At 38.8% G+C, this 26844-nt stretch overlaps 1 protein-coding gene across 1 annotated transcript in view; it reads left to right on the forward strand.

The window, feature by feature from the left end:
- The window catches only part of ADGRV1 (adhesion G protein-coupled receptor V1), a 3979741-nt gene that overhangs the window by 604553 nt on the left and 3348344 nt on the right, over nt 1-26844 (forward strand). The window contains exon 26 of the mRNA XM_044064182.1: nt 19551-19631. Within this exon, the coding sequence (XP_043920117.1) occupies nt 19551-19631 (81 nt within the window). The remainder of the gene's footprint in view (nt 1-19550; nt 19632-26844) is intronic.

Below are 26844 nucleotides of genomic sequence, written 5' to 3' on the forward strand. Positions count from 1 at the left end.
GGTCAGATGCATACATGATATGCCTTATATGCTGCACAGATACTGTCCACTGCTTCAGGCCAGCTACATACATGAGATGCTGTATATACTGCAAACATATTGCCCACTGCTTCAGGCCAGGTGCATACATGACATGATGTATATACTGCACAAATGCTGTCCATTGCTTTAGGCCATGTGCATACATGACATGCTGTATATACTGTACACATATTGTCCACTGCTTCAGGTGAGGTGCATATATGACATGCTCTATATACTGCACATTTACTGTCCACTGCTTCAGGCCAGGTGCTTACATATCATGCTGCATATACTGTACACAAACTATCCACTGCTTCAGGCCAGATTCATACGACATGCTGTATTTACTGTATACATACTGTCCACTGCTTCAGGCCAGATGCATACATGATATGCCTTATATGCTGCACAGATGATGTCCACTGCTTCAGGCCAGTTACATACATGAGATGCTGTATATACTGCAAACATATTGTCCACTGCTTCAGGCCAGGTACATACATGGCATGCTGCATATACTGCCCACATACTGTCCACTGCTTCAGGCCCGATGCATACATAACATGCTGTTTTTAGTGCATATATACTTTCCACTGCTTCAGGCCAAGTGCATAGATGACATGCTGTATATACTGAACAAATAATGTCCACTGCTTCAGGCCATGTGCATACATGACATACTGCATATACTGCACACATACTGTCCATTGCTTCAGGCCAGGTACTTACATGATATGCTATATATACTGCACATGTACTGTTCACTGCTTCAGGCCAGGTGCGTACATGTCATGCTGCATATACTGTACACTGCTTCAGGCCAGATTCATATGGCATGCTGTATATATTGTAAACATACTGTCCACTGCTTCAGGCCAGATTCATACGACATGCTGTATATACTGTAATATAATGTCCACTGCATCAAGCCAGATGCATATGTAATATGCCTTATATACTGCACACATACTGTCACTGCTTTAGGTCACTTACATACATGACATGCTGTAAACACTGCACACATATTGTCCATTGTTTCCGATCAGGTGCGTAGATGACATGCTGCATATACTGTACTCTTACTGTCCACTGCTTCAGGCCAGGTGCATACATGACATGGTGCATATACTTTGCACGTACTGTCCACTGCTTCTGGCCAAATGCATACATGACATGCTATATATAGTGTACATACACTTTCCACTGCTTCAGGCCAGGTGCATACATGACATGCTATATAGACTGAACACATAATGTCCACTGCTTCAGACCAGGTGCACACATGGCGTGCTGCACATACTGCACACTGTCCACTGCTTCAGGTCTGGTTGATGCATGACATGCTGTATATACTCTACACATACCATCCCCTGCTTCAGTCAAGATGAATACATGACATACTGTATCTACTGCACACATACTGTTCACTGCTTCAGGTCAGGTGCATACATGACATGCTGTATATACAGCAGACATACTGTTCACCTCATCAGGCCAGATGCATACATGACATTCTGTATATACTGTACACATGCTGTCCACTGCTTCAGGCCAGGTACATATATGACATGCTGTATGTACTGCACACATACTGTCACTGCCTCAGATCAGTTGCACAAATGACATGCTGTATATACTGCATACATTCTGTCAACTGCTTCAGGCCAGATGCATACCTGACATGCTGTATATTGTGTACATATACTTTCCACTACTTCAGGTACATACATGACATGGTTTATGGATTGCTCACATATTGCCACTGCTTCAGGCCAGTTGCATACATGATATGCTGTATGTACTGCAAACATAGCGTCAACTGCCCTAGGCCAGGTGCATACATGATCTGCTGAATAAACTGCACAGACACTGTCCACTGCTTCAGGCCAGAAGCATACATGACATGCTGTATATACTATACAGATGCACATATGACATGCTGTATACTTAGGGCATGTCCATATATGACATACTGTATATATACTGCACACGTAGTGTACACTGCTTCATGCTAGGTGCTTACATGACATGCTGCATATACTGCACACATACTGTCCACTGCTTCAGGCCAGGTGTGTACATGACATGCTACATATATTACACACATACTGTCACTGCTTCAGGTCAGGTACGTACATGACATGCTGTATGTACTGCACACATACTGTCCACTGCTTCATGCCAGGTGCATACAAGACATGCTGTATATACTGCACACATAATGCCCACTGCTTGAGGTCAGATGCATACATGCAATGCTGTACGTACTGCAGAGAAACTGTCCACTGCTTCACACCATATGCATACATGACATGCTGTATATACTGTACACATACTTTCTACTGCTTCAGGCCAGATGCATACATGGCATGCTGTATATATTGCACATGTAATGTCTACTACTTCAGGCTAAGTGCATACATGACTTGCTGTATATAGTGTACACATACTTTCCACTGCTTCAGGCCAGATGTATACATGACATGCTGTATATTATGCACACATATTGTTCACTGCTTCAGGTGAGGTGCATATCTGACATGCTCTATATACTGCAAACAAACTGTCCATTGCTTCAGGCCAGGTGCTTACATGACATGCTGCATATACTGTACAAATACTGTCCACTTATTCAGGCCAGATTCGTATGACATGCTATATATATATATATATATATATATATATATATATATATATATATACTGTACACATCCTGTCCACTGCTTCAGGCCAGATGCATACATGATATGCCTTATATACTACACAGATACTATCCACTGCTTCAGGTCAGGTGCATACATGCGATATCTGTATATACTGCAAACATAGTGTCCACTGCTTCAGGCCAGGTGCATACATGAAAAGCTATATATACTGCACACATAATATCCACTGCCTCAGGTCAAATGCATATATGGCATGTTGTATATACTATACACATACTGTCACCGCTTCAGGTCAGATACATACATGACATGCTGAATATACTGCACCATACTGTCCTCTGCTTTAGGCCAGGTGCGTAGATTAAATGTTGTATATACTGTACTCATACTGTCCACTGCTTCAGGCCAGGTGCATACATGACATGCTGCATATACTGCAGGCATACTGTTCACTGCTTCAGGCTACATGCATAAATGACATGCTGTATATAGTGTACATATACTTTTCACTGCTTCAGGCCAGGTGCATGACATACTTTATAGAATGAACACATATTGTTCACTGCTTCAGGCCAGGTGCATAACTGGCATGCTGCATATACTGCACAGATACTGTCCATTGCTTCATGCCAGGTGCATACATGATTGGCTGCATATAGTGCACACGTACTGTCAACTCTATTAGGCCAGATACATACATGACATGCTGCATATGCTGCACACATACTGTCCACTGCTTCAGGCCAGGTGCGTAGATGACACGCTGCATATTCTCCATACATACTGTCCACTGCTTCATGCCAGGTGCATACATGTCATGCTGCATATACTGCACCCATACTGCCACTGCTTCAGGTCAGGTGAATACATGATATGCTGCATGAACTGCACACATACTGTCCACTGCTTCAAGTCAGGTGCATACATGAGATGATGTATATACTGCTCACATAATGTACACTACTTCAGTTCAAGTGCATACATGCCATGATATACGTACTGCAAACATAACTGTCCACTGCTTCAAGCCAGGTGCATACATGACATGCTGTATTTACTGCACACATACTGTCCACTGCTTTAGGGCAGGTGCATACATGACATGCCCTATGTACTGTACACAGTGTCCACTGCTTTAGGCCAGGTGCATATATGACATGCTGTATATACTCCACACATGCTGTCCACTGCTTCAGGCCAGTTGCATACATGATCTGTAGCATAAACTGCACAGATACTGTCCAGTGCTTCAGCCCAGGTGCATACATGACATGCTGCATATACTGCACAATACTGCCCAGTGCTTCAGGTTATGTGCATACATGACATGGTGCATATATTACACACATACTGTCACTGCTTCAGGTCAGGTGCATACATGACATGCTGTATTTACTACATAGACACTGTCCACTGCATCAAGCCAGGTGTATACATGACATGATGTATATACTGCACACATACTGTCCACTGCTTCAGGTCAGGTGCATACATGCCATGCTCTACATACTGCACACATACTGTCCAATGCTTCAGGTCAGATGCATATATGACGTGCTGTATACAGTGTACACATACTTTCCACTGCTTCTGGTCAGATGCATACATGACATGCTATATATATTGTCCATATAATGTCAACTGCTCAGGCCAGGTGCATTCATGACTTATTGTATATACTGTACACATATTGTCCACTGCTTCCGGTGAGGTGCATATATGACATACTCTATATACTGCACAGATACTGTCCACTGCTTCAAGCCAGATTCAAACATGTTGTGTATACTGTACTCATACTGTCCACTGCTTTAGGCCAGATGCATACATTATATGCCTTATATACTGCACACATGCTGTCCACTGCTTCAGGCCAAGTGCATTCATGACATGCTGTATATACTGTAAACATACTATACACTGCTTCAGGCCAGATGCATACATGGCATGCTGTATATACTATACACATGCTGTACCATGCTTCAGGTAATGTGAATATAAGATATGCTGTATATACTGCGCACATACTGTCACTGCTTCAGGTCAGGTACATACATGGGATGCTGTATATACTGCAAACATACTGTCTACTGCTTCAGGCCAGGTGCATACATGACATGCTGCATATACTGCACACATACTATCCACTGCTTCAGGCCATATGCATGCATGACATGCTGTATATAGTGTACATATACTTTCCCTTTCGTCAGGCCAGGTGCATGCATGACATGCTGTATAGACTAAACACATAATATCTGTTGCTTCAGGCCAGGTGCATACATGGCATGCTGCATAGACTGAACAAATAATGTGCACTGCTTCATGCCAGGTGCGTACATGATATGCTGCATATACTGCATACGTACTGTCTACTGCTTCAGGCCAGGTGCATAGATGACATGCTGTATATTCTGTACACATACTATCCACTGCTTCAGGTCAGGTGCAGACATGGCATGCTGTATATACTGCACACATACTGTCACTGCTTCAGGCCAAGTGCGTAGATGACATGCAGTATATACTTTACTCATACTGTCCACTGCTTCAGGCCAGGTGCATATATGACATGCTGCATATAGTGTACACATACTGTCCAATGCATCAGGCCAGATGCAAACATGACATACTGCATATATGCACACATAATGTCCACTGCTTCAGGCCACGTGCATACATGACTTGCTGTATATACTGTACACATATTGTCCATTGCTTCAGGCCATATTCATATGACATGTTGTATATACTGTACACATACTTTCCACTGCTTCAGGCCAGATGCATACATGAGATGCCTTATATACTGCACACATACTGACCACTGCTTCAGGCCAGATGCATACATGAGGTGCTGTATAAACTGCAATCATACTGTCCACTGCTTCAGGCCAGGTGCACACATGACTTGCTGTATAACCTGCAATCATACTGTTCACTGCTTCAGGCCAGGTGCATACATGACGTGCGGTATATACTGCACACATACTGCCACTGCTTCAGGTCAGGTACATACATGACATGCTGTATATACTGCACACACACTGTCCACTGCTTCAGACCAGGTGCGTAGATGACATGCTGTATATAAGGTACTCATACTGTCCACTGCTTCAGGCCAGGTGCAGACATGACATGCTGCATATACTGCACACATACTATCCATTGCTTCAGGACAGATGCATACATGACATGCTGTATATAGTGTACATATACTTTCCATTGCTTCTAGTCATGTTCATACATGATATGCTGTACATACTGCACACATACTATCACTGCTTTAGGGCAGGTGCATAAATGACATGCTGTATATACTAAAACATATACTGTCCACTGCTTCAGGCCAGGTTTGTAGATGACATGCTGTATATACTGTATTCATACTGTCCACTGCTTCAGTCCAGATGCATGCATGACATGCTGCATATACTGCACACATACTATACATTGCTTCAGGCCAGGTGTGTACATGACATGCTGTATATACTGCAAGCATACTGTCCACTGCTGCTGGCTAGGTGCGTACATGACATGCTGCATATACTGCACATATACTGTTCACTGCTTCAGGACAGGTGTATACATGACATTCTGTATATAGTGCACACATAATGTTCTCTGCTTCAGGCCATACATGACATGCTGTATATACTGCACACTTAATGTCCACTGCTTCTGGCCAGGTGCATATATGATATGCTGCATGTACTGCTCACATAATGTCCACTGCTTCAGCCCAGGTTTGTACATGACTCGCTGTACATACTCCATGCATACTGTTCACTGCTTCAGACCAGGTGCATACATGACATGTCTCATATCCTGCACACATACTGACACTGTTTCAGGTCTGGTGCATGCATAAGATGCTGTATGTACTACAAACATTCTGTCCACTGATTCAGGCCAGGTGCATGCATTTCATGCTGCATATACTGCACACATACTGTCCACTGCTTCAGGCCAGGTGTGTACATGACATGCTGCATATAATGCACACATAATTTCCTCTGTTTCTGGTCTGGTGCATACATAACTTGCTGTATATACTGCACACATACTGTCCACTGCTTCAGGCCAGGTGCATACATGACATGCTGTATGTGCTGCATACATACTGTGTACTGATTCAGGTCAGGTGCATACGTGACATGCTGTATATACTGCCGACATAATGTCCCCTGCTTCAGTGACTTTTTCCAAGAAATTATTGAGGTTAAAAGTTGAGACCGTTCTTTGACAGACAAAACAGATGAGGGTCCATGGTTAAGAAATTTTCAATGCCCATATTAATAAGGTCTGAGATAATATACTGCACAGCTCTATATATGAGGTTAGTGAAACTAATAAGTTAAAATGACCATGGTCTTTTGTTAGACTCCTGTTGTACTGTGGCATTATATTGGCTGGAATTGCTTGGAGGACTAAGTAGGTCTAAAATATCTCTTCTTGGACAAATCCATTTGGTGATGAACTACTCGTTAGACAGAAAATAAATCAGCCATATCTTATTTAGGTATATATTTTACACAAATTTATTGCATTGGCATCTTCTCAGTATTTTATTTTATTATTCTAGTTCATAAAATGGTTCACTTTAGACCCTTAAACTGATGTCAGTATGTTTTGATGAATTAGTTTATTTTCCAGTGATATGCAACACTGTGTAATTTTCTTTTGTTAAACTGCTTATACACTTCCAAATAATAAAATGTAAGTAAAAATAAAATAAAGCTTTTCAGACAGGTATAAAAATGGTCCCTTAAAAACTTTTATTTATACTGTTCTCCTACACGTGTGTTCAGTTTAGGCCACAGTAATAAAAGCTGATTCTTAAAACAACATTTAATTACAGACATAATCAAAAAGAGCAAAACATTTTTACAATTATCTGCCCTTTTATAGTTTTATAATTAAGTAATATGCTGCTTTTTAATTTCTCATTCTATGGCATGATTCAAGGAACAATAAAGTAATTGATTTATTAGTGGGAATCATTTTAAGCACTGTTTTATATATACATGCTTTCTTTTTAAATCTGTCCATGGCATCAACTGGGTCATAGATAGCTTTTTCATTTACTGATGCAGCTGATAACAAAATAAAAGCTTCTAGTGGTTGAGCACCTTTATTTATGAGTTTATGTATTACTTATCTATACATCATTAGCTGGATCATTAAAATGGGCCAAACACATTTACTGGGAACACCTGTGGAGAAAGCCATCAAGACGAATTAAAAAATGTTAAGATGAAGCACTGGTATACCTCTCTGAAAGATATTTATTTTATTTTTTCTTTATGTTTTGGTACTTAATTTTTGTTATTTGGAACCATAGACTGTTTGAATGCACAATATTTTTTCCTAGCAGTATAAATAAGAAAGCGTGTTTCAATGGTAGGATATAGTAATTAACGCCCGCAACATGACAGAAGTGTTATAATAGAGGAATCCATTTTTCCCATGATTTAGCAATGTTTATGTTAAAGATGTATTTGCAGTACTTAAAAATGTTCAAGTTTCTTATAAGTGTTATTCAGATTAACAGCATGGTCATGTAAATAATTATTTCTCAGGTGAGACTAACGAAAGCCTCATACTTAACCACAACACCTAACTACAGCCCAGTGAAAAGTGCAGTGTGAACTGAGATTCATACAAAGGGATAGTCACACAGTATAAGCAACTTGCAACTCAGTGTATGCTGTTCAAGCTTTGTGTCCTTAAGAGAGTGTACACAGGATCCAAAATGAATAATAGAGATTGTACTGAGATGCAAGGCAGGCAGCCCTCTGATTCAATATTTTGTAATGAGAGTTCCTTTGTAACTGTGAAGTTATGTGAACTTAGTACACTTAGAATGAGTAAGGCCTAGTGCTCTGGCTGCCATGTAACACATTGAATGCTATTATTTACTTTCAATTTTCTACTGAAAGGAATTATTGTTTGACTAGCCACTTACCAAGAAGCATAGAGAGCTGTTATGTGCATCCATATGCTAGTGCAAGGTCAGCCTACTAGGGAAAGTACATCAGTTTCTAGTAGACTGGGGCAGTAAGCCATCTAATGATATACAGCAGATGATAAATTACCTAATTAATATTTATGAAGGCTCCATTTTGAGTCATGTGCCTGAATTATAGTGAATGGATTAGTGAAGACACTGATGTTTGACAGCCATTCAGACTGCCAGATTTAAATGTCAAGCTTCTGAGTCACACCCTTTATTAGAGTCATATTGTATTTAATAATACAGAACCGACATGAAAAAGATAAGTGGAAAGTGTACAGTTGGGAATGAATGTTAATGTGGTGCAGAGGGGTGAAGCCCTGAGTGTAGTTCATATGATTCTCTTTTTTGTTAGCTAATCCAGTACCTGAGGAGTCAGTTGGAAAAGGTGTGAGTAAGCAGCAGGTTTTGTAACATCACCTACCTATCTATATCAAACTAAGCTCCTCATTAGCACTCTTCAAGAAAAATCTTGATGATTGGATGGGTGATAGGAAATTCACCCCGGGGATCACTTCTGTGGCTCTGCTCGACAGTGGCACAGGAAAATAATTTTCTTGGGTGGCGAAAGCCAGGGTACCTTTTTGCTAGGCTTATTTAGGCCCTAGGGCCAATAGCCTAGTACCTACCTATGAACCTATACAGAGCAGGAATAAGATTTGAACTAGGCCTGCAGCTTATGGTGTAAACAGAGAGCCTGGCTGAAGAATATGCATTATCAATTCATTTACAGTACAGTATGTGTGTGTGTGTGTGTGTGTGTGTGTGTGTGTGTGTGTGTGTGTGTGTGTGTGTGTGTGTGTGTGTGTGTGTGTGTGTGTGTGGATCATGCATGCACCACTCACATTGATGCCACTACATCCACGGCACAAGGGTGGGAGTGTGGGTTGGGCAGAATATTAGAAAAAGGTGGCCTCAGCTACACTCTCACTCCAATTGGCAGTGTCGCTATAGTCAGCCAGGAGGGAAATGAATGAATGCATCAGAAGAGCCAATAAAGAGTTAGAACATCAGGACAAGGATGCTGAAAGATCTTGTATAAAGCCTATACAATATTTTCAAATAATGTGTAATTTTTCACATTTTGACAGCATTGAGGGGAAGTAAACAAAAATAAACTCACCGCAGAGGTATTCCATTGAAGCACATAATTTATTGTAAAAATAACATAAGAACTTCTGAAGTCCCCCATGTGCAGGATGAAAGTGCTCAATCTTTTATATGTTCTTATGTTGGTTTTACAATAAATTACATGCTTCCATGGAATACCTCCGTGGTACATTTAATTTTGTTTACTAGTGCTATTTTGGTAATGCACTGTACCTTTGGTTTTGGTTTGAGCATTGAGGGAAACACTGCCAGTCAGCAAATACTAACTCTGGGAATGATGTTCCCAGATTCTAACTGAGCAAAATTACAGCTCCAAGATTAGATATCTATTATCAACATTAGTAAAAAATCACAGCTGAACAAGCTGTTTTTATTTTTATTTTTATCAGAACTATCTCCTCTTTTCCCTGAAGGTTTGCAGTCATGGAGTTAGTACATGTAATTAAGAGAGTTTGTATGGGGAATTTATCTCTTGGGAAAATCACTTCAATAGTGATGTTAGTTGCAGTTTTTGTTTGTTAGTATGTGTCTAGTTTTCTGTAAGGGATTTAGACTTTGACATCTCATAGGGGCTTCCATCTGTAAAAAAAACTTAGTCTTAGATTTGCCTTAGAAACTGTTCAGTTGTAGAGTTGCACTGGCTAAGTTAAGAGGTATTTTTCATTTCTGTAATAAGAAATGAGGCAGAGGAGGATGAATGGATGAGGATGGAAATTTGATAAAGGAGGGAGAGAAATATCTAGTAATATGAGCTGATGTGATGTAAGGTAGGACTTCAGATGTAGTGAGCAAATGGTAGATGAAATAGGTAGAGGAAAGAATTTAAGTAATGACATACCACATATTGCATTATTATCGTCTGAGGACCTACATTCTCCCTAAATTTAGACTGACAGCTGCAGAACTGAGGATACCATTTTATGTAATCCCCATAGTAACACTAATAACACAGTCTTAGTGACACTGCACTAAAGATTTGAGGTGCCTGAGGTTGCTGAAGAAATTGACTTCAGATCTCAGGTGAAAATAAGTTCTATTTATGTGGAATGGCAATGCAAATGTAATGTCACCTCTTTCAGAATAGTGTGGGGCACATGACTCTTGAAAGACCTAATCTCTCAGCCCAGTATGCAGCAGAAGAGCATATTGTTTTATTTGGTACTGAGTTTTAAACAGAGAAACTAATTATAAGGTCTGTTGTAGCATCAGAGACCTTGTTCAGTACCTCAAAGCCAGAAGGAGCAAGACCAATTCTGCCAAGTGGAATGCAGGAAACGGTATTGTAGTTAATTTGGATCTGCATTCTACAGTGAGATCGGTCCTTGGTCTGTACAGCATCCCTGTTTGCTTGTTGACCTTTCTGGCAATAGTATGCAATTTACTTCAGTAAAGACATATCCTGGTCTAATATGCAACCCATATAATTGTATGGGCTGCTAGTTTAATTCCTCTTCCTGAAATGTATCTAACATGCTGACTAACTTTGGACTCTGGCTGACTATGTTTGCAGATGTCTGCAAGCTAGAAGCAATCATGAATCCTCAAATGACTTAGCCATCTTGCTAGAAGGTTTGTCCCAAAATAAATAGCTGGTACCAAAATCATGGACTGAAACTAAATGGGAAAAAATGAATTACTGTATCCTTTGGGAAGTCATCTACCATGGGGAATTACCTCATTAGCAATATGTCTCTATTATTTTACCTAGTTGTTTGGAATTTGGGAACTTATGTGGACACTGTCCTAACTTTTGATCAACAGGTGTCCATTGTTTTAAAAAGCCTTCTATACTGCTCAACTTATAAACAAAGGATTGTGTCTAGATCTAGGGATGTCATGTCCCCCTTTACTCAGCCCACATTAGGCCAGTCATTGAGTATAATGCCCCTTTGGCATGAATCTGTCCAGACACATACAACAACTGGAATGCTGACAAGAGATATTTTACTGAAAGGATACAAGGCCTAAACAACATGTCTTACATGGACTGACTCAAAGCTCTGTCACTGAACTTAGTATTCTACAGACTGCTAAGAGGTGAACTGTTTCTGGCATACAAGGCGTCCTCTAACCCTGTATTGATAGATTCACATCAACAAGTCAAATGGCATCAAAATACTCATTCTAGAGATATAAACCTTTTCTGCAATATCAACAGAAAGGTTTGTAGAGAAAGATATATCTCATAGAGGATACCACTGCTCTGGAGCAGACTCCCCAACCACATAAAAAAGCTATCCTTGTCCATATTCAAGTGTGACTTCATTCTGTGGATGGAAAGCAGAAAATATACCACAAGACTGCCCCCTGTACTATTTATTAATGGACGGAAGTAGCTTTATCCCATGCATGGGTTCCCTCAAATTATGTATGGTATGATGCCAGTTTTCTCATTACTGGTAATATATAATTATTGACCATAGGACAGGTAAGGTGAATCTATCACAAAATGGGAAAGATTATTTCAAGCACAAGAAGAGAAATTGGCTAGGCTTAAAATGACCTGCAAGAGCATCTATGTTAGTACCTACATATGAACCTAAGAATTAGTTTTGTTTTCATCAGGAATATCATACAATGTGCATAATTTAGGATGGCCTATATTTTTGATAATTATTTCTGCAGCATTTTATAAGTCCCTCTGCATTTTTATTTTAAGGCTTACAAACAGTGCAAGTACATTAATTTTTTTCCCTTCCTTTCTTACATGCACCCAACTAGTAAAATGGGATCCTTTAGTTTGTATATTACCCTAAGGCAATATGTGATGTATAACCTGCACAAACTTCCACCTCAGTGCTCCTCCCTTTAAACATTTATTTTTCCCTGCTAATCATCTTAGATATCTTTAAGTGATGAGTTGCAAATGCTTCCTAAAATCCACATTTGTGATTCCTTCAAGATTCATAACCATATTTAAACTGTTCATTTTGCACCATTTATTGTCATCCATTTAATCACTTATAACATTTTGCCACATGCTTATTTTTATCTTAAAATAATCCTTACAGACATAGTTCTGCACATGCCTTTACTCTTCATTTCAATCAGCTATGTGCCCTTTGCTTGACCTTACTCACCCCAATCAACTTTCTAACAGGCGAGAGAAAGACAGAGGGAGAGGGTCAGAGAGAGAAAGAGATAAAATGAGTTACAACTTATTGAATTTTTTTACTATGTATACAGCAGAATAAGCATCATATGTAGTATTTTCAGCAAATTATTTTCTTTCAAAGAAAAACATTTAGTTTCCTTCTCATCTCCTACTTTATCCACAACAATGGCCAATAGTTCAGGGTCCATATTCAGAGCTACATAGATACATGCCCATATGTCAGCCTTCACAGGTATATATACGTACCCATATGTCCACCTCCACAGCTACATACATACGTACCCATATGTCCACCTTCACAGCTATGTAGAAACATAGCCATGTATGATGACACATATCATTGTTCGCTCTGGCACATTACTCAGTGGTTTGACCTTGCCTTTTCATTCTTGTATTGTATGCTCTAACTTTAGCAGCTTGTCACACCTTTATTTTAAATTTATTTTTACTCTTAAATAATTCCAAACTTGTGCACATATTCATCTTTCATTTAAACTATCCCATTCTACCTTTGCAGACAGTCCTTTTCCCTATCACCTAAGTTAGACAAACAGTATAAATACAATGACCTTAAGACCCTGTGGCAAGTTTGCATACTTACAATTGATGCAATATATTTTGTTAATATAAACTTTAATAACTAATGATAATAAATAAAACATTCTTCTCTAAATTGAAATAGATCCATATTGCGTTTCAACTTTCCCTTGGTTTTATAATAATTCTTTCTATATAATTACATATGTCATACTTAAACTGCAAAGTTTTAGATTGCCAAGAGCGAGTTCTTAATATTGAACTTAATAAAAAAGTACTCTAATTTCTGTCTAATTTCAGATATCCATTATGAGTATATGACCTATGTTCACAGTCATAGTACGGTGTGTCAGACAAATAGATATACTTCCTCCAAGTGCTACAATAATTATTTTTATGGAACCATTAATTTGTAGCTACACCCTGCCATTTAAAATGTTTTGCCTTGTTTGAACTACAGTAATGTCAATCTGGAAAGCAACATGCAAAAGAAGAAAGGAAAAAAAAAAACGTACCTTGTTAGTACATTTAATGGGAAAAAAAACTGAGCCAACTTTGTAGCCCTCACTTGGGATAGGTTCCCTATTGATTTGTTGACAGCTTAGGTTGTCGAATGCGTATTCATCAACACCTAAGCTTTGAACGCTTAAAATTGCAAACAGCCACATCAAATTCTTTCCTTGGGAAAAAATTCACATGGCTGTTCTCGGGGATTTGCCCTTTCCCCAATGTAGAGCGATCTCAGAGTTGGTATATTTAGTTAGGGGGTGTGGGGGGGGTGCAGCCCTCCACTATATTTGGGTGTATTTGTTTATTTTATTTGCGGATGGCCAAGTGAATTCTTTCCCACTGTTTTTTACCTTTCGATGCTTAGGTGTTGATGATTTTGGATTCGACAACCTAAGCTGTCGATGTTATGATATAGACGCTTGGGATATACCACACTTTGTCTTTAATTCTCTATTTTGCACAATATAGGACAATATACTGTTCATTTTTTCACACCAGAAGGAAATAAACATTATTTTTTTATAGTACATTCAGTGAATACCACAGTTCAAACAATCTTTGCCTTTTTTTCCTCAAGACTTCATCAATGTCAGTCACTACATTTTCTAGTCTTATAGTCATAATGCAAATGTAGTCTTTGAACTCCTCACAATATCAGTTTATGTTACACAAATGAGTCTGTCTAACCATCTAATACTTGTCTACTGTTGCAACCAAGGCAATATTTTCTGTCAACTAGACTTTTCTTTCTCTTCTTCCTGCCCTCCTGCACATATATCAACATCTTCTAGTTCAATCATGTTTTTTGTATGCCCTATTTTCATTGTAATGCTTTTATACTTCAATCTCCTCATATGAATTGTCAAACAGCAATACTTTCCCATTCCAGAATACCTTTAATGTTGCAGGAAATGACAGTTTGAATGTCAATTCTTTATGTATACAATCCTTCTTCACATCTACAAAACTTTGGAATGGCTTCTTAAAGTCACTACAGAATAGTCTGGAAGCACAAACACCATTTGTCTGCCACTGCCAATTTTCAACCTGGTCGCCACATTTTCTGCAGTACTCATTCTGTGTCAAAACAATCTGAAAACTCAGTTGTTTTTGGGTTTGGCTTTCTATATCTGTATTTTCATTCCATCAGTCACAATCATTTTCTCAATGTAAAACCAAAAAAATCTTGCTAAAACTAGTTAATTTGCCTATTTTATATCTCACATAATTGAAAAAGTCCCTTTTCCTTCTTCCTCCAAATTCCATATAAATTTAAATTCTTCTTTTAGGCATTAAACGCTAACCCAGATAAATGGGTTTTATTTGCTTGTCTGTTAATTATTGTCACTGCCTTTTCCTGAATTTCTGCCATTTATTGCCACCATAGGCCTTGCAGGTATTCAGTGTAACCAACAGTGGGAATTCTAAGCCGTTTTATTGAAATATCTCTCATTTGTATCAGATTCTATAAATTAGTTTTAATTTCTTTCAAACTTTTGTCCACCTCACTCATAGTCAGTCTCAACATTGTTTAACTTTGTGGATAATGAACACTGAACATCATGGCAGCTCAGTTTTAAGGCAGGAACTTATTTCCTTCTGATTTCCTTTCAGAAGGCTTCTTTTCCAAGACACAGCCCACTTCCTCCATAATTATCAATGGATAATAACTCTCTTTTTCTGGCTACCAAAGATCTCAGCATATCAACAATTTTAACAATAGGATTCATACAAAGCTTTTCATAAAGGTATCCCACCTCAAGCACTCTATGCATACTCAAATTTCTTAAGGTCTATTTTTGTAGAGTTCTGCAGATCATGAAAGCATTAGTCAGTCTAAATACCACTTTTGGTCTCCCCTGAAAAGAGGTTAGTAGTGTTTTTGGATTAATTTGTTAAAAAAAAAGAATGAATAAAATAAATAAATTGCCATTTACCCTTTTATATATGATGTGCATGCATTTTATAAAATTGTACACTACTGGAAGTAAGCAGAGAACTCTGCCATATTTTGGACTGTAGATCTCCACTCATCCAAAACTCTATCTCTAGATAACATGCTATGCCTGATTCTGAATAACAGCACTGAAGGTGCCTCCTGATTTAGACAAAGTGGATTGGTATAAATTTCAATGAGTGGCATTTCATTAAAAGCAATTAGACGAAAATGAGCTTCTCCCAGCAATAACAGAGAAATAAGTTCTGGGGGTAGACCCTCCACAGCCCTGACCTCTTGTTCTGCTTAATCCATAATATGAACTGGAGGACACTGCATCCCAGGGAGAAGAACTGTTTATTTGATAACATAGTTTCTGGCTATATGATCAGTTATGCCGCTGAAGTCATGTTAAGCAGCCAGACTTTTTTTCTATGGGGAATGCTGGATTTGCAAGGGGCATGCTTATCAGTTTGTCCAACAACATCAGGGGGATATATTTCCATAAGAACAAGATATCTGATTAAGGTGAGAGACAAAAAAATATAAGAAATGGAAGAGGGGACGAAATGCAACTTTGAAAACTGAAATAAACAAGCTGGACAAACACATTAAGCATAGTGTGAGACAAGATCAAGAAGAATTTGAAGAAAATGTATATAAAGATATTGAGCATAATAGGAAACATTTTTATAAATACATAAGATGTGGATGGAGTAAAGACTCAAAGACGCACAAATTGATAAATTGTGTGCAGATTCTAAAATTTATTCTCAGACACAATAGATTATAGATATATTTACAAAATCATTCTAAAGACATGCTTCTGGAGCATTTCTCCCCGGGCCTCCTCTGAAAACAGGATCTGTGGAACCTAGTCGGACTTTCCCGGTCAACAAATATTAAATAAAAAAATAAAAAAAAATCTTATGCAAAACAGTTTGGCTCCACAAAATGGGTGATAAGTTGTCCTAGTGACAATTTTTTGACAATTTTGACAACCCAGTGTAGTAGGTTATCAGAAAGTACTAGAGATTCATCAGACAGCCTATGCAGAAGATTCTATAGGAATGAGAAGTGTACTTACTGGTTCTCTTGACAGAATAGCTGATGCATGAAACAGACTACCAAATTGCATTAAAGCAAGAACTAGTTTAGATATTAAGAACAGCCTGGAAACGTATTATGGGAACACATGTTTTGGTTATTGGCAAGCTAGAAGGGCATTAGTGCCCATGCTTGAAATATTTATATGTATGTATGTAATTAATGTGCATATTTCTGAGAATTAACAGACAAATTATTTAATGCTGATTCTGTCATGAAGAGGCTGATGTGTCTTTATAAAGTACCATTGCCTCAAGAAATTTCCTGAGCTAAGATTCACATTCAAAAAGACAGATGTCAACATTTTTTTCTTTTCTTTTCTTTCTTTATTGTTTGTTTGCCCTTTCCAGAGGTAAAGAGTGATGGTCCCTATAATCAGCTTCTTCTTTCGGCTTTTCCCGGTTAGGGGTTGCCACAGCGGATCATCAGTCTGCTCATGATTGGCAGTGGAGTTTTACGGTGTCGAGTTGCCAGCCCGGCGCCCAACCTTCCACAGAAGGCACACACACACACACACACACACTCACACCTAGGGCCAATTTGGAGTGTCCGGAGCACCCGGAGGAAACCCACGCAACCACAGGGAGGAAATGCAGACTCTGCACAGAAGGCAACCCAGCCAAGAATCAAACCGGAGAACCTCTTGCTGTGAGGCGGCAACGCTAACCCCTGCATCACCGTGGTCGACCATGGTCCCTATAATCAGCTAAACATATACATATACTGATTTTGTTAACAGCTCTCTGTATTTATATTGTATTGCCTAGCAATTAAAAACTGCAAGACCAGGCACTGAACATATCACTCCAGGGATAAGAACATTAACTCCAATTCCTTTCCATTCATTTGTCATAAGAAACTTAGAAAGTTTATGACATACTTTACTTCCGAATAGTATCTATCACTATATCATTGTGGAACTTAAATGATACACAGGGATCAGGCCAAATGCCTAGGTATCTAAAACTGGATATTTGGCTTGTTTGTGTACCTTCACATTAGACTAAAAGTTAGTGTATTCTTCTGCCTATTTCTGTTTATATTATACAGAGGAAATACACATGAAAACATCTTTATGCATAGATTATTGTATACAGGTACATGAATTCTGAGCATATATATAGAGCATATGTTAACATTACTGTTATCGCTGTTGCTGTTGCCATAGAGGAATGAGGCCTTGACTATAGCCTGGGTGATCTAAGATCACTTAGAGGTTTGGATGCTTGACAGTACAGGCAGGGAAGGCTGATGATACATCTTTGGCAAAAGGGAATATGCTGAGTGTAGCTCTTACTAAGTCCTGGCGGAGGCCAAAGCTCATGTGAATGAGATCACTGGGCTGGCAGCATTGGAGAGCTAAGGAGGCAGGGTTGCTGTAAAGACCTGGAGTGTGCATGTCTCATACCAGTCCTCATTACCCACCCACTGAAATGCTTGTTGTCAGTACACTGGGAGGGGTTAGTACAAGTGGAAAAAAAATCACTGTGGAGTCGTATGATGGCTGCCACCTGTCTGGTCTCACTCGGCAGTGCCTGCTGGTGCATCCACTACATCTGGAATTCTCCCTAAGCAGGGGGGGACCCCAGTGTGTGTGTGTGTGTGTGTGTGTGTGTGTGTGTGTGGGGTGGGCTGCCAGCGAGGATCCAGTCAGGTATCAGGAAATGCAGGGTTAGGATCATTGTGAACAAGCACTGGAAGGCCGGAAGCCAGTGGGAATGGTGGAAAATCAAAATAACAAAAGGTGGGTTTAATGTTACTGTTAGCAGCTCAAGTTATTTATTTATTTTTATATATTTTCCTATGTATTCCTAAAGCAATGTATCACTATTGTAAGACCAACAAGTACAGGGACTAATGATGTGGAATTGGAATCTTTTGCAGGGGGTCCATTACTGAGTTAAGTATGCAGATCTAAAACAGAAGAAGCATGTGAGTGTCAGAGACGTTTCTCACTTTAAATTGTAAAATGTCAGTATGCTGTCTGTAATATCTATACTGTAATGTGTGCTGGGAAGAATACCATAAGCTCATCATAACTGCACATCTCATTAAGAACAAAAACAGACAGGAAACATCATGGAATGCCATGATATTCCATTAAGAGAAATTAAATTGTGACTGTTTTATGGCATACAGTGTGAAACAGCTGCCTCTTTGTTTCCCTAGTCTTATGTAGCAAACACAGCAGATATATACTTGTCATTTCTGAGCAGCATCTTCCTGAAAAAGTTAACAGATGAAAAGTTGTTTTATGATAATTGTTTTTTGTTCTTCATTCATGTGCTGTCAGAGTAGGTAGAAAAGACAAAATTCTCTATCTGTATGTCTCTGTAACCTCTGTAATCTTTTCCGGCTTCAGAAGTGTTGTCCTTTTTACTTTCAACCATAATTGTCAGTTGCTACTGTTTCTATGAAGTGAAATGTTGTTCTCCCACTATATGTGTTTGTATTTATGTTCTCCTGTTTTCTGTTAATGTTGTTATGTTTTATGAATGTTTATATGTGTTTCTCTGTGTGCACCTGAAGTTGCTGAACTTTTTAGAAGTGAAGGCAGTGGTAGCGGTGATGGGGACATTGAATTCTTCCTTCCAGCTGTACATCAACGTGGTAAGCCTCAAAGTCTATGTTATAGCTTCTGCCTAGTAATTATTTGTATATGCAGTTATAAATGGAAATGCAGACCACCTAAACTAACATATTATTTATTATCAGTTCAGAAGACCTTTGCTTCCATGAACTGATGTGTTTTTGTTTGTAGTTTTGCTAAATGATGCCATCACTGTACAGGTACTAATGGGTGAAATAGATATAAAAATTGTATTGCCCTGGCATTTGTATTTATGGATGAAACAATAATGGCTTTGTTCTGTAATAAAATTTACTTTACAGAAAACAAGACTAGTTTCAGTCTAACTAGACAGTTTGATTAGTACAAGAGTGCATTTTTGTAGACCATACATTTTATATTACTGCAAAATTAGGAAAATTCTTCCTCACTCGGCTGCCTTTCACTAGTGATGCATGCATTCTATGATAGATTGTGATAATGGATCAGTCTGCAATGAGTCCTTAAATATGTTTCTATCATATAAATGTTAAGAGGCAGATCTTCACTAATTCTGGCACTTTTGCTCCATGTGTATGTGTGAGCCAACAATGACACGTGCTATAGTTTACTGGTTAAGGTAGTGAATGGATTATATTCCATGTATATACTAGTCAGATGAAAGCAACAGAGCTGAATTTGACATTGTTTAATCCTCTCTTACAATGTATATGAATTTGAACATGCCATTTAATTAGCTGTAGAATTCAACTCTTCCCCATAAAAACTGTCATAAACATTTTTTAACTCAAAACAAATGAAAGAAAAACATATAGTTTGAGTTTGAGTAGAAGCCACAGTCTAATCCTACTATTGCATTGGGTGTTATTTCTTCACCTGAGCAAAAGTGTTTGAATTGTTATAATGTGAGCACTATGTTTCAATAAGTGTGATTTCTCTGCATTTTCTCAAGAAAACAGGAAGGCAAATGTTTTACTTTTTTTCTACATAAACCGCACATAGTCCACACACCTGTGTCTCACAGCTTTTAAAGCCTAAACATTAATCAAACATATTAGTTATAAGAGACTCCATTGTGAGGCACACAGATGTGCCCCTCACCAGGCTGGATAAGGAGAAAGTCACAGTTAGTTGTTTATCAGGTGCCAGAATCTGCCATATCATCCATGCACTCAAGTTTCTCAACAACAGGTACTGTTACGACTCTGTCATAATCCATGTTGGTGTGAATGACTTGAGACGTACCTCCCTGGACTATATGAAGAGAGACATGATCAACCTCATTGAATATGTGTCCCAGGCAGGTATGTTCCTAGCCATAAGCAGCATTCTACCATCACCTAGAATGATGCCTCAGTACAAACAGAAAATGGTTGAACCCTTTACCCTGATCCTGGGTGACTTTAACTATCCAGCCATAGATTGGAAGAACTACTCATGCCAAAATACAAATGCCCAGAGATTCCTTGATTTCTTCAATGCAAATGCCTTAGACCAGCTGGCTGACACTCCCACAAAAGATGAAAATATCTTGGACTTGGTATTAAAAACAAGTAATCTCCGTGGTATCCCCGAAGTCTCAAAACAACCCACTAAAGTGTAGTGGGTCTAAAAACAAAACATTGTAAGAAACTTCTCTGTGAAAGATTTTCAGTCCATATATTTCTAGTTAATCACTGTATATTAATCAGATCAGACAATAGTAGTAAAAGTAGCGAACGTAAACTCGTCAAGTCAAAAAGTAATAATAGAAAATATATAATTCTACAGCATTACTAAGTATTCGAAAGTAATCCAAGTAAGGCAGGCAGTCTGTTTCCAGTCGAAAATCCTTTATTAAGTACACAGACCAGATTTTCGACTGGAAACAGACTGCCTGCCTTACTTGGATTACTTTCGAATACTTAGTAATGCTGTAGAATTATATATTTTCTATTATTACTTTTTGACTTGACGAGTTTACATTTGCTACTTCTACTACTATTGTCTGATTTGATTAATATACAGTGATTAACTAGAAATATATGGACTGAAAATCTTCCACACAGAGAAGTTTCTTACAAGGACTTGGTATTAACAAACATGAGTAACCACTGCACCATCCCTACAGTGTCATCCTCCCTGGTAACATCTGACTACAAAGTGGTCACTTTCGAAGTCACCATCTCCTCTGACATCCCCCAGATAGAGTCAAACAAATAAACTTCTCCAAAGCTGATTACAACCTCCTGAGGGAAGGTATAAGCAGCTTTACAGCCTCCTTTATAGGAACTGCATATATGTCCATATCTACACCAAAGTACTATACGAGCATTTTTATAGCTGCATGGAATCAGGAATACCTCACAGGACAAAATCCTCCCCCTCAAGAAAGAGTAAATCTGTCTGGTGTACATTGACAATAAATAAATTCTATAATAAAAGGCAAAAACTTGCTGTCCAGGACCAAGAAGGAGCAGGTGCCTAATTAGAAGCGATCGCTCCTTAGCCTGAACAAGCAAAATAAGAGCACTGGTGAAATCCTCCTAAGCAAACATTGAGTCTGAACTGGCCACATCTACTAAAGACAATCACAAGGCTTTCTTCACATATGTACCCCTGTCAAGGGAAGCACCCAGATCTGCTCAGAACTGGTGGTCAAGGACACCACATACAGAAACACCGTACATATAGCCAACCTGCTGGCAGACAGGTTCATTGAAAACTTCACCCCTCTGTGCCCCCATCATTAAAACAGGACATCCCCAGCACCTTCCCTCCTCCACTTATCTCTAGGCAGCAAGACATCACTGCCCTCTCAAAGGCAACAAATACAGCCTCCATGGGACAAAATAACATCTCAGGCTGCATCCTACATGAACTCAGGCAGGAACTTGCAGCACCATTAGACACCCTATTCAACTGAAGCCTGAATACCAGCTTCATCCCAGCTGAATGGAGGACAGCCACTGTCATCCCTTTGCACAAAGGTGGAGCATTCATCGATCCAGGAAATTATAGACCTGTCAGCCTAACTAGCCTAATCTGCAAGGCCATGGAGCGGATTATCATGGACCTCATTAATAAGGACATTGGCAACCTCCAAACACTCAATCCTACACAGTTTGGTTTTGTCAAGGGGAGGTCATGCCTGTCAAATCTGGTTGCCTTCTTTGAGACAGTCACCAAAGCCATGGATGAGGGGAAGATGGTGCACATTGCCTACCTTGATCTGGCCAAAGTCTTCGATATTATTCCCCACTTGGGTATAATAGATAAACTCTCTCAACTAGGCATCAGTCTGTATGTTACCAGATGGGTAGCAAACTGGCTCACTGATAGAACCCACCTAGTCAAAATAAGGGAAGCCCCCTGCAGCAGCTGACCCATAACAAGAGGTGTACCCCAGGGACTGGTCTTGAAGCCTTTGTTGTTTGGGATATACTTTTCTGAGGTGCAATCCAAAACCGGTGGGCTATGGATGACCAAGTTTGCAGATGACTGCAAGCTGGGTACTGTCATCAATTCCCCTAGTGATGTGGACATCCTCCAAGAGGGTCTCATCCAAACAAATGACTGGTGTGAGAAACATGGCCTCAAACTGAATGCTAAAAAATGCATCATCATCCCCTTTGGGGAGAGTGACATCCCTACAAATTACCACATTAATAACAAGGTCCTAAGCAAGCAATCAGTAGTGGGGGACTTGGGCACCCATGTTGTTAGCAAACTGACTTTTGATCACCATATTGCCTCCATTGTACAGAAAGATTTCTACATGGCCCACCTCATTAGTAAGGGTTTTTCATCCAGGGACAAGGTGATCATAACACTCCAGTATTCTTCCCTTATAAGACTCATTATTGAGTACAAGGCTCCTTTCTTCATGTACCTCACAAAGCACACGCAGCAGCTGGAGAGACAACAGAGGTTCCTTACCAGGAGAATCCAGGGCCTCAAACATCTACCCTACACAGATAGGCTAAAGGCCCTGTCCCTCTACTCAGTCTTCTACAGACTCATCAGAGGTGACCTGTATCTGGCATACATAGCAATCTCAGATCCCACCTTGATGGGACTGCTGCATATCTACAAGTCAAGCTCCACTCGAGTAACCCTCACATGCAACTTTAACCTGGTCTGTGACATTAATAGGACTCATTGGTGAGACAGATTTGTGTCCCAGAGACTCTCCCTTCTGTAGTATAGACTCCATCTCCACTTCAAGCCAAGTTCTCATTAACACTTTTTAAGGGCAACCTGGATAACAGAATGGGGAACAGAAAATACACTCCTGGGATTCCACCTGTGTCCCTGCTGGACAGGGGCATTGGGTTCTGGCTTGTCGGAACATGGGCTAAATTCTTGGCTAGGCTTGTGAGGGTCTAGGGGCCAATAGCCTCGTAATTTCCTATGATCCTATTTGGTGGTTCCGCTAGGGATGGTGATCTCATTATTGATTTTGTAAGTAACAAAGAGTGTGGGGTGCTGATTTTAAACAAATTTGTAATCTTTGTCTTCTGACCAAAATTTAATGTATCCAATATAGAATTTTAGCACTTTTGCTGATATATTAGTGTTTCCCTAACACTCCTCACCTGACTGTCATACATAACTCTCAACTGTCCAGACTTTCACAGCATGTCCAGATTTTAGCCTTAAATGTTGTGGTCTATTCCTCAAAAAATGTGTGGTTTTCTGGCAAGTCATGGACGATTGAAGTCATTAAATAATGACACTATTTGAGTTTCTGACTTCATATCATTCAGAAAATACACAATGCAAAACCTGTTATTCTAGCAACTTTCTGAGTTTATGAGGAATACTTAAGATCTGTCCATATTTTATGGCTTTGATGCCTCCTCCCCATTATTTTATGGCTTTGTGAAGAATTTCTGCACTAAGAGATTGAGAGGCAGGCAGCCATAATGTGAATGTCTGCAGTTCATGAATACTCTAAAACTAAAAAAAAAAAAAAAAAAATATATATATATATATATATATATATATATATATATATATATATATATATATATATATATATATATTATATGTTCACACAAACAGTGAATGGATTATAGTCCATGTATATTGGTGGGCACATCACAATATTATAATTGTTTTTGAAACAACCCTGCAGTCATTGGGATACCCTACTTTTGGTTATTGTCTTAACATACAAAGTAGTTTACCATATCATTATCTCTGTAAGTTAGAGGTTAGAAATGTTTGGGCTGGGGAAGGTTACTGCAAGGTGTATGCAAAACAATTACTATAAAGTTTAAATGTTTTCTTACATAATGTATAACTTTTTAGAAATGGAACAAAGGTTTTAATTAAAATAAATCTACAGCAATATGAAGAATTATGAAGAAAAATCAGTGCACCATATAAATACAAATCCAAACCAAGAGTCATCCACAGCAATCAGTTTTAATAGATCTTTGAAGCTAAACTGGCTTCCCGTGCTAATTAGCTTAAAGCCAAGTTGTCTAGCTGGGTCAACGTTTCACAAAGCAATTGCAAATTCACAACAGGCCTTACAAAATAAAGAATACAAAGTTCACTTACTGCTGCAACCTACATTTTAAAACTGAAATTAGAAAACTGCAAAGGAAATAATACAATAAAAAGAAAAAAATAGAAAAACAAAAAGAAAAGTAATGTTAGTATACAAGCCATAAGTAAAAATTCGACAACTTCCACAACAGTTTGTTCTAATTTCAGATAAAACTAAAAGAAGAGCTCTGAAAGTTTGTTGGGGGGATGTGGGGTCTCAATCATTAGTTCCACCTGTAGCACACTGGTGTCTCGGGAAGGATTTCAAATTAGGGTAGGGTTGCCACCTTTTTGTATACCCAAAGTGGGACTTTTTTTGTAGAAACATGAGATTTTGCAGGACAAAATATACCCACTGCCAGTGCAAAGTACATCATTTATTTCACCCTTTTGCCCAAATAAAAGCTTATTCTTGTAACATTTGAGTTACTTATGCTATTTCATATAATATTTAGGTATTTCAAATACAAAATAACTGTTTTATGCAAATATTAAGGAAAACTTAGGAAATATTTTTGTTCTAAAATCTCAATTTCCCAAAGAGGGACTGTCCCTCACAAAGAAGGACAGGTCATAACTCTAAAATAGGGTGCTTCCTGGAAGGTAGCAGTTAGTGAAAGAAGACATCATGATTACAAAAAACTGGCAGATTCCTTATCACACTGTAAAAGGAAAGAGCCACTGTGGTACGTCAACCTTGTACAAAATAGGAAATTTATAAATAAAAACATGCAGAGCCACTGAGAAAACTACCATCTAAGCACTTGAGAAAACTACCGTCTAAGCACTGATTGCATGAATAGAGCCTTATTGAATGCCCTGTCGGAGAATGGTATTATATAGCCATTGTCAGTGAAATGCTGCATTTGCCACACATGACACCATGATACCAGAATCACTGGCTTCAGGCATGGTGCATGTATCAAGTTCCTGTTGAAACTCAGAGATCAACACTGTGACTCTCAGAATGGTGAGTCTGTCTATATAAGTGTATACTAAGTCTGAGGTTGAAGCACCTCAGATGTTTCCCATATGCCAACTTACAGTGATCTCAGAGTGCATATATATAAGTAGTAGGGTTGTGAGGTTGATCAAACACAGTAATGGATACAGTACTTTGAAGCCAGATGCAAAACATTTTTTTACAGTTTTGACATTGTTTTGACATTCACTGCACTTTAGGTTTTACATTGTGGGAATCACATTTACAGGCTTTACATACTTGTAGTAGGGTGTTACCTGCATCAGATAACTCACTCTGTAACAGGTGTTATGAGGAGGTACAGTGTACCCACTCATTTTCCATGCTAATGGATGCAGTTCTGTCTGTGGCTGTGAATTAACTGCATAAAAATGAGTGAGACAGTTTTGCCTTTTTTGGTGTTTGCTACAGACATAATATAACAAACTTATTAGACCTTTAGCAGCACAAAGAATTTGTGGAAGATATTACCAAATGAAGAATCACAGAAGCACTGAGTGATGGTGAAATGAATGATACAAATAAACTGGTACATTGCTTGTAATATACTAGGAAACCATGTTAGACAGGAAGATACTTAATTACATCAAGGATACTCTCATGTGATATTCCCAACTATTTGTGGGTAACTCAAAATCAAATGAGCATTTGTTACAGAGAACATCAACACTTCTTTGGGTGTCACACGTCTTTTCTAGATCTGAGCATAAGCAGTTGGTCCTTGCTAATGGCAA

This window comes from Protopterus annectens, chromosome 2.part2 (assembly GCF_019279795.1).
Source record: "Protopterus annectens isolate FY-2018-M chromosome 2.part2, PAN1.0, whole genome shotgun sequence".
NCBI lineage: Eukaryota > Metazoa > Chordata > Ceratodontiformes > Protopteridae > Protopterus > Protopterus annectens.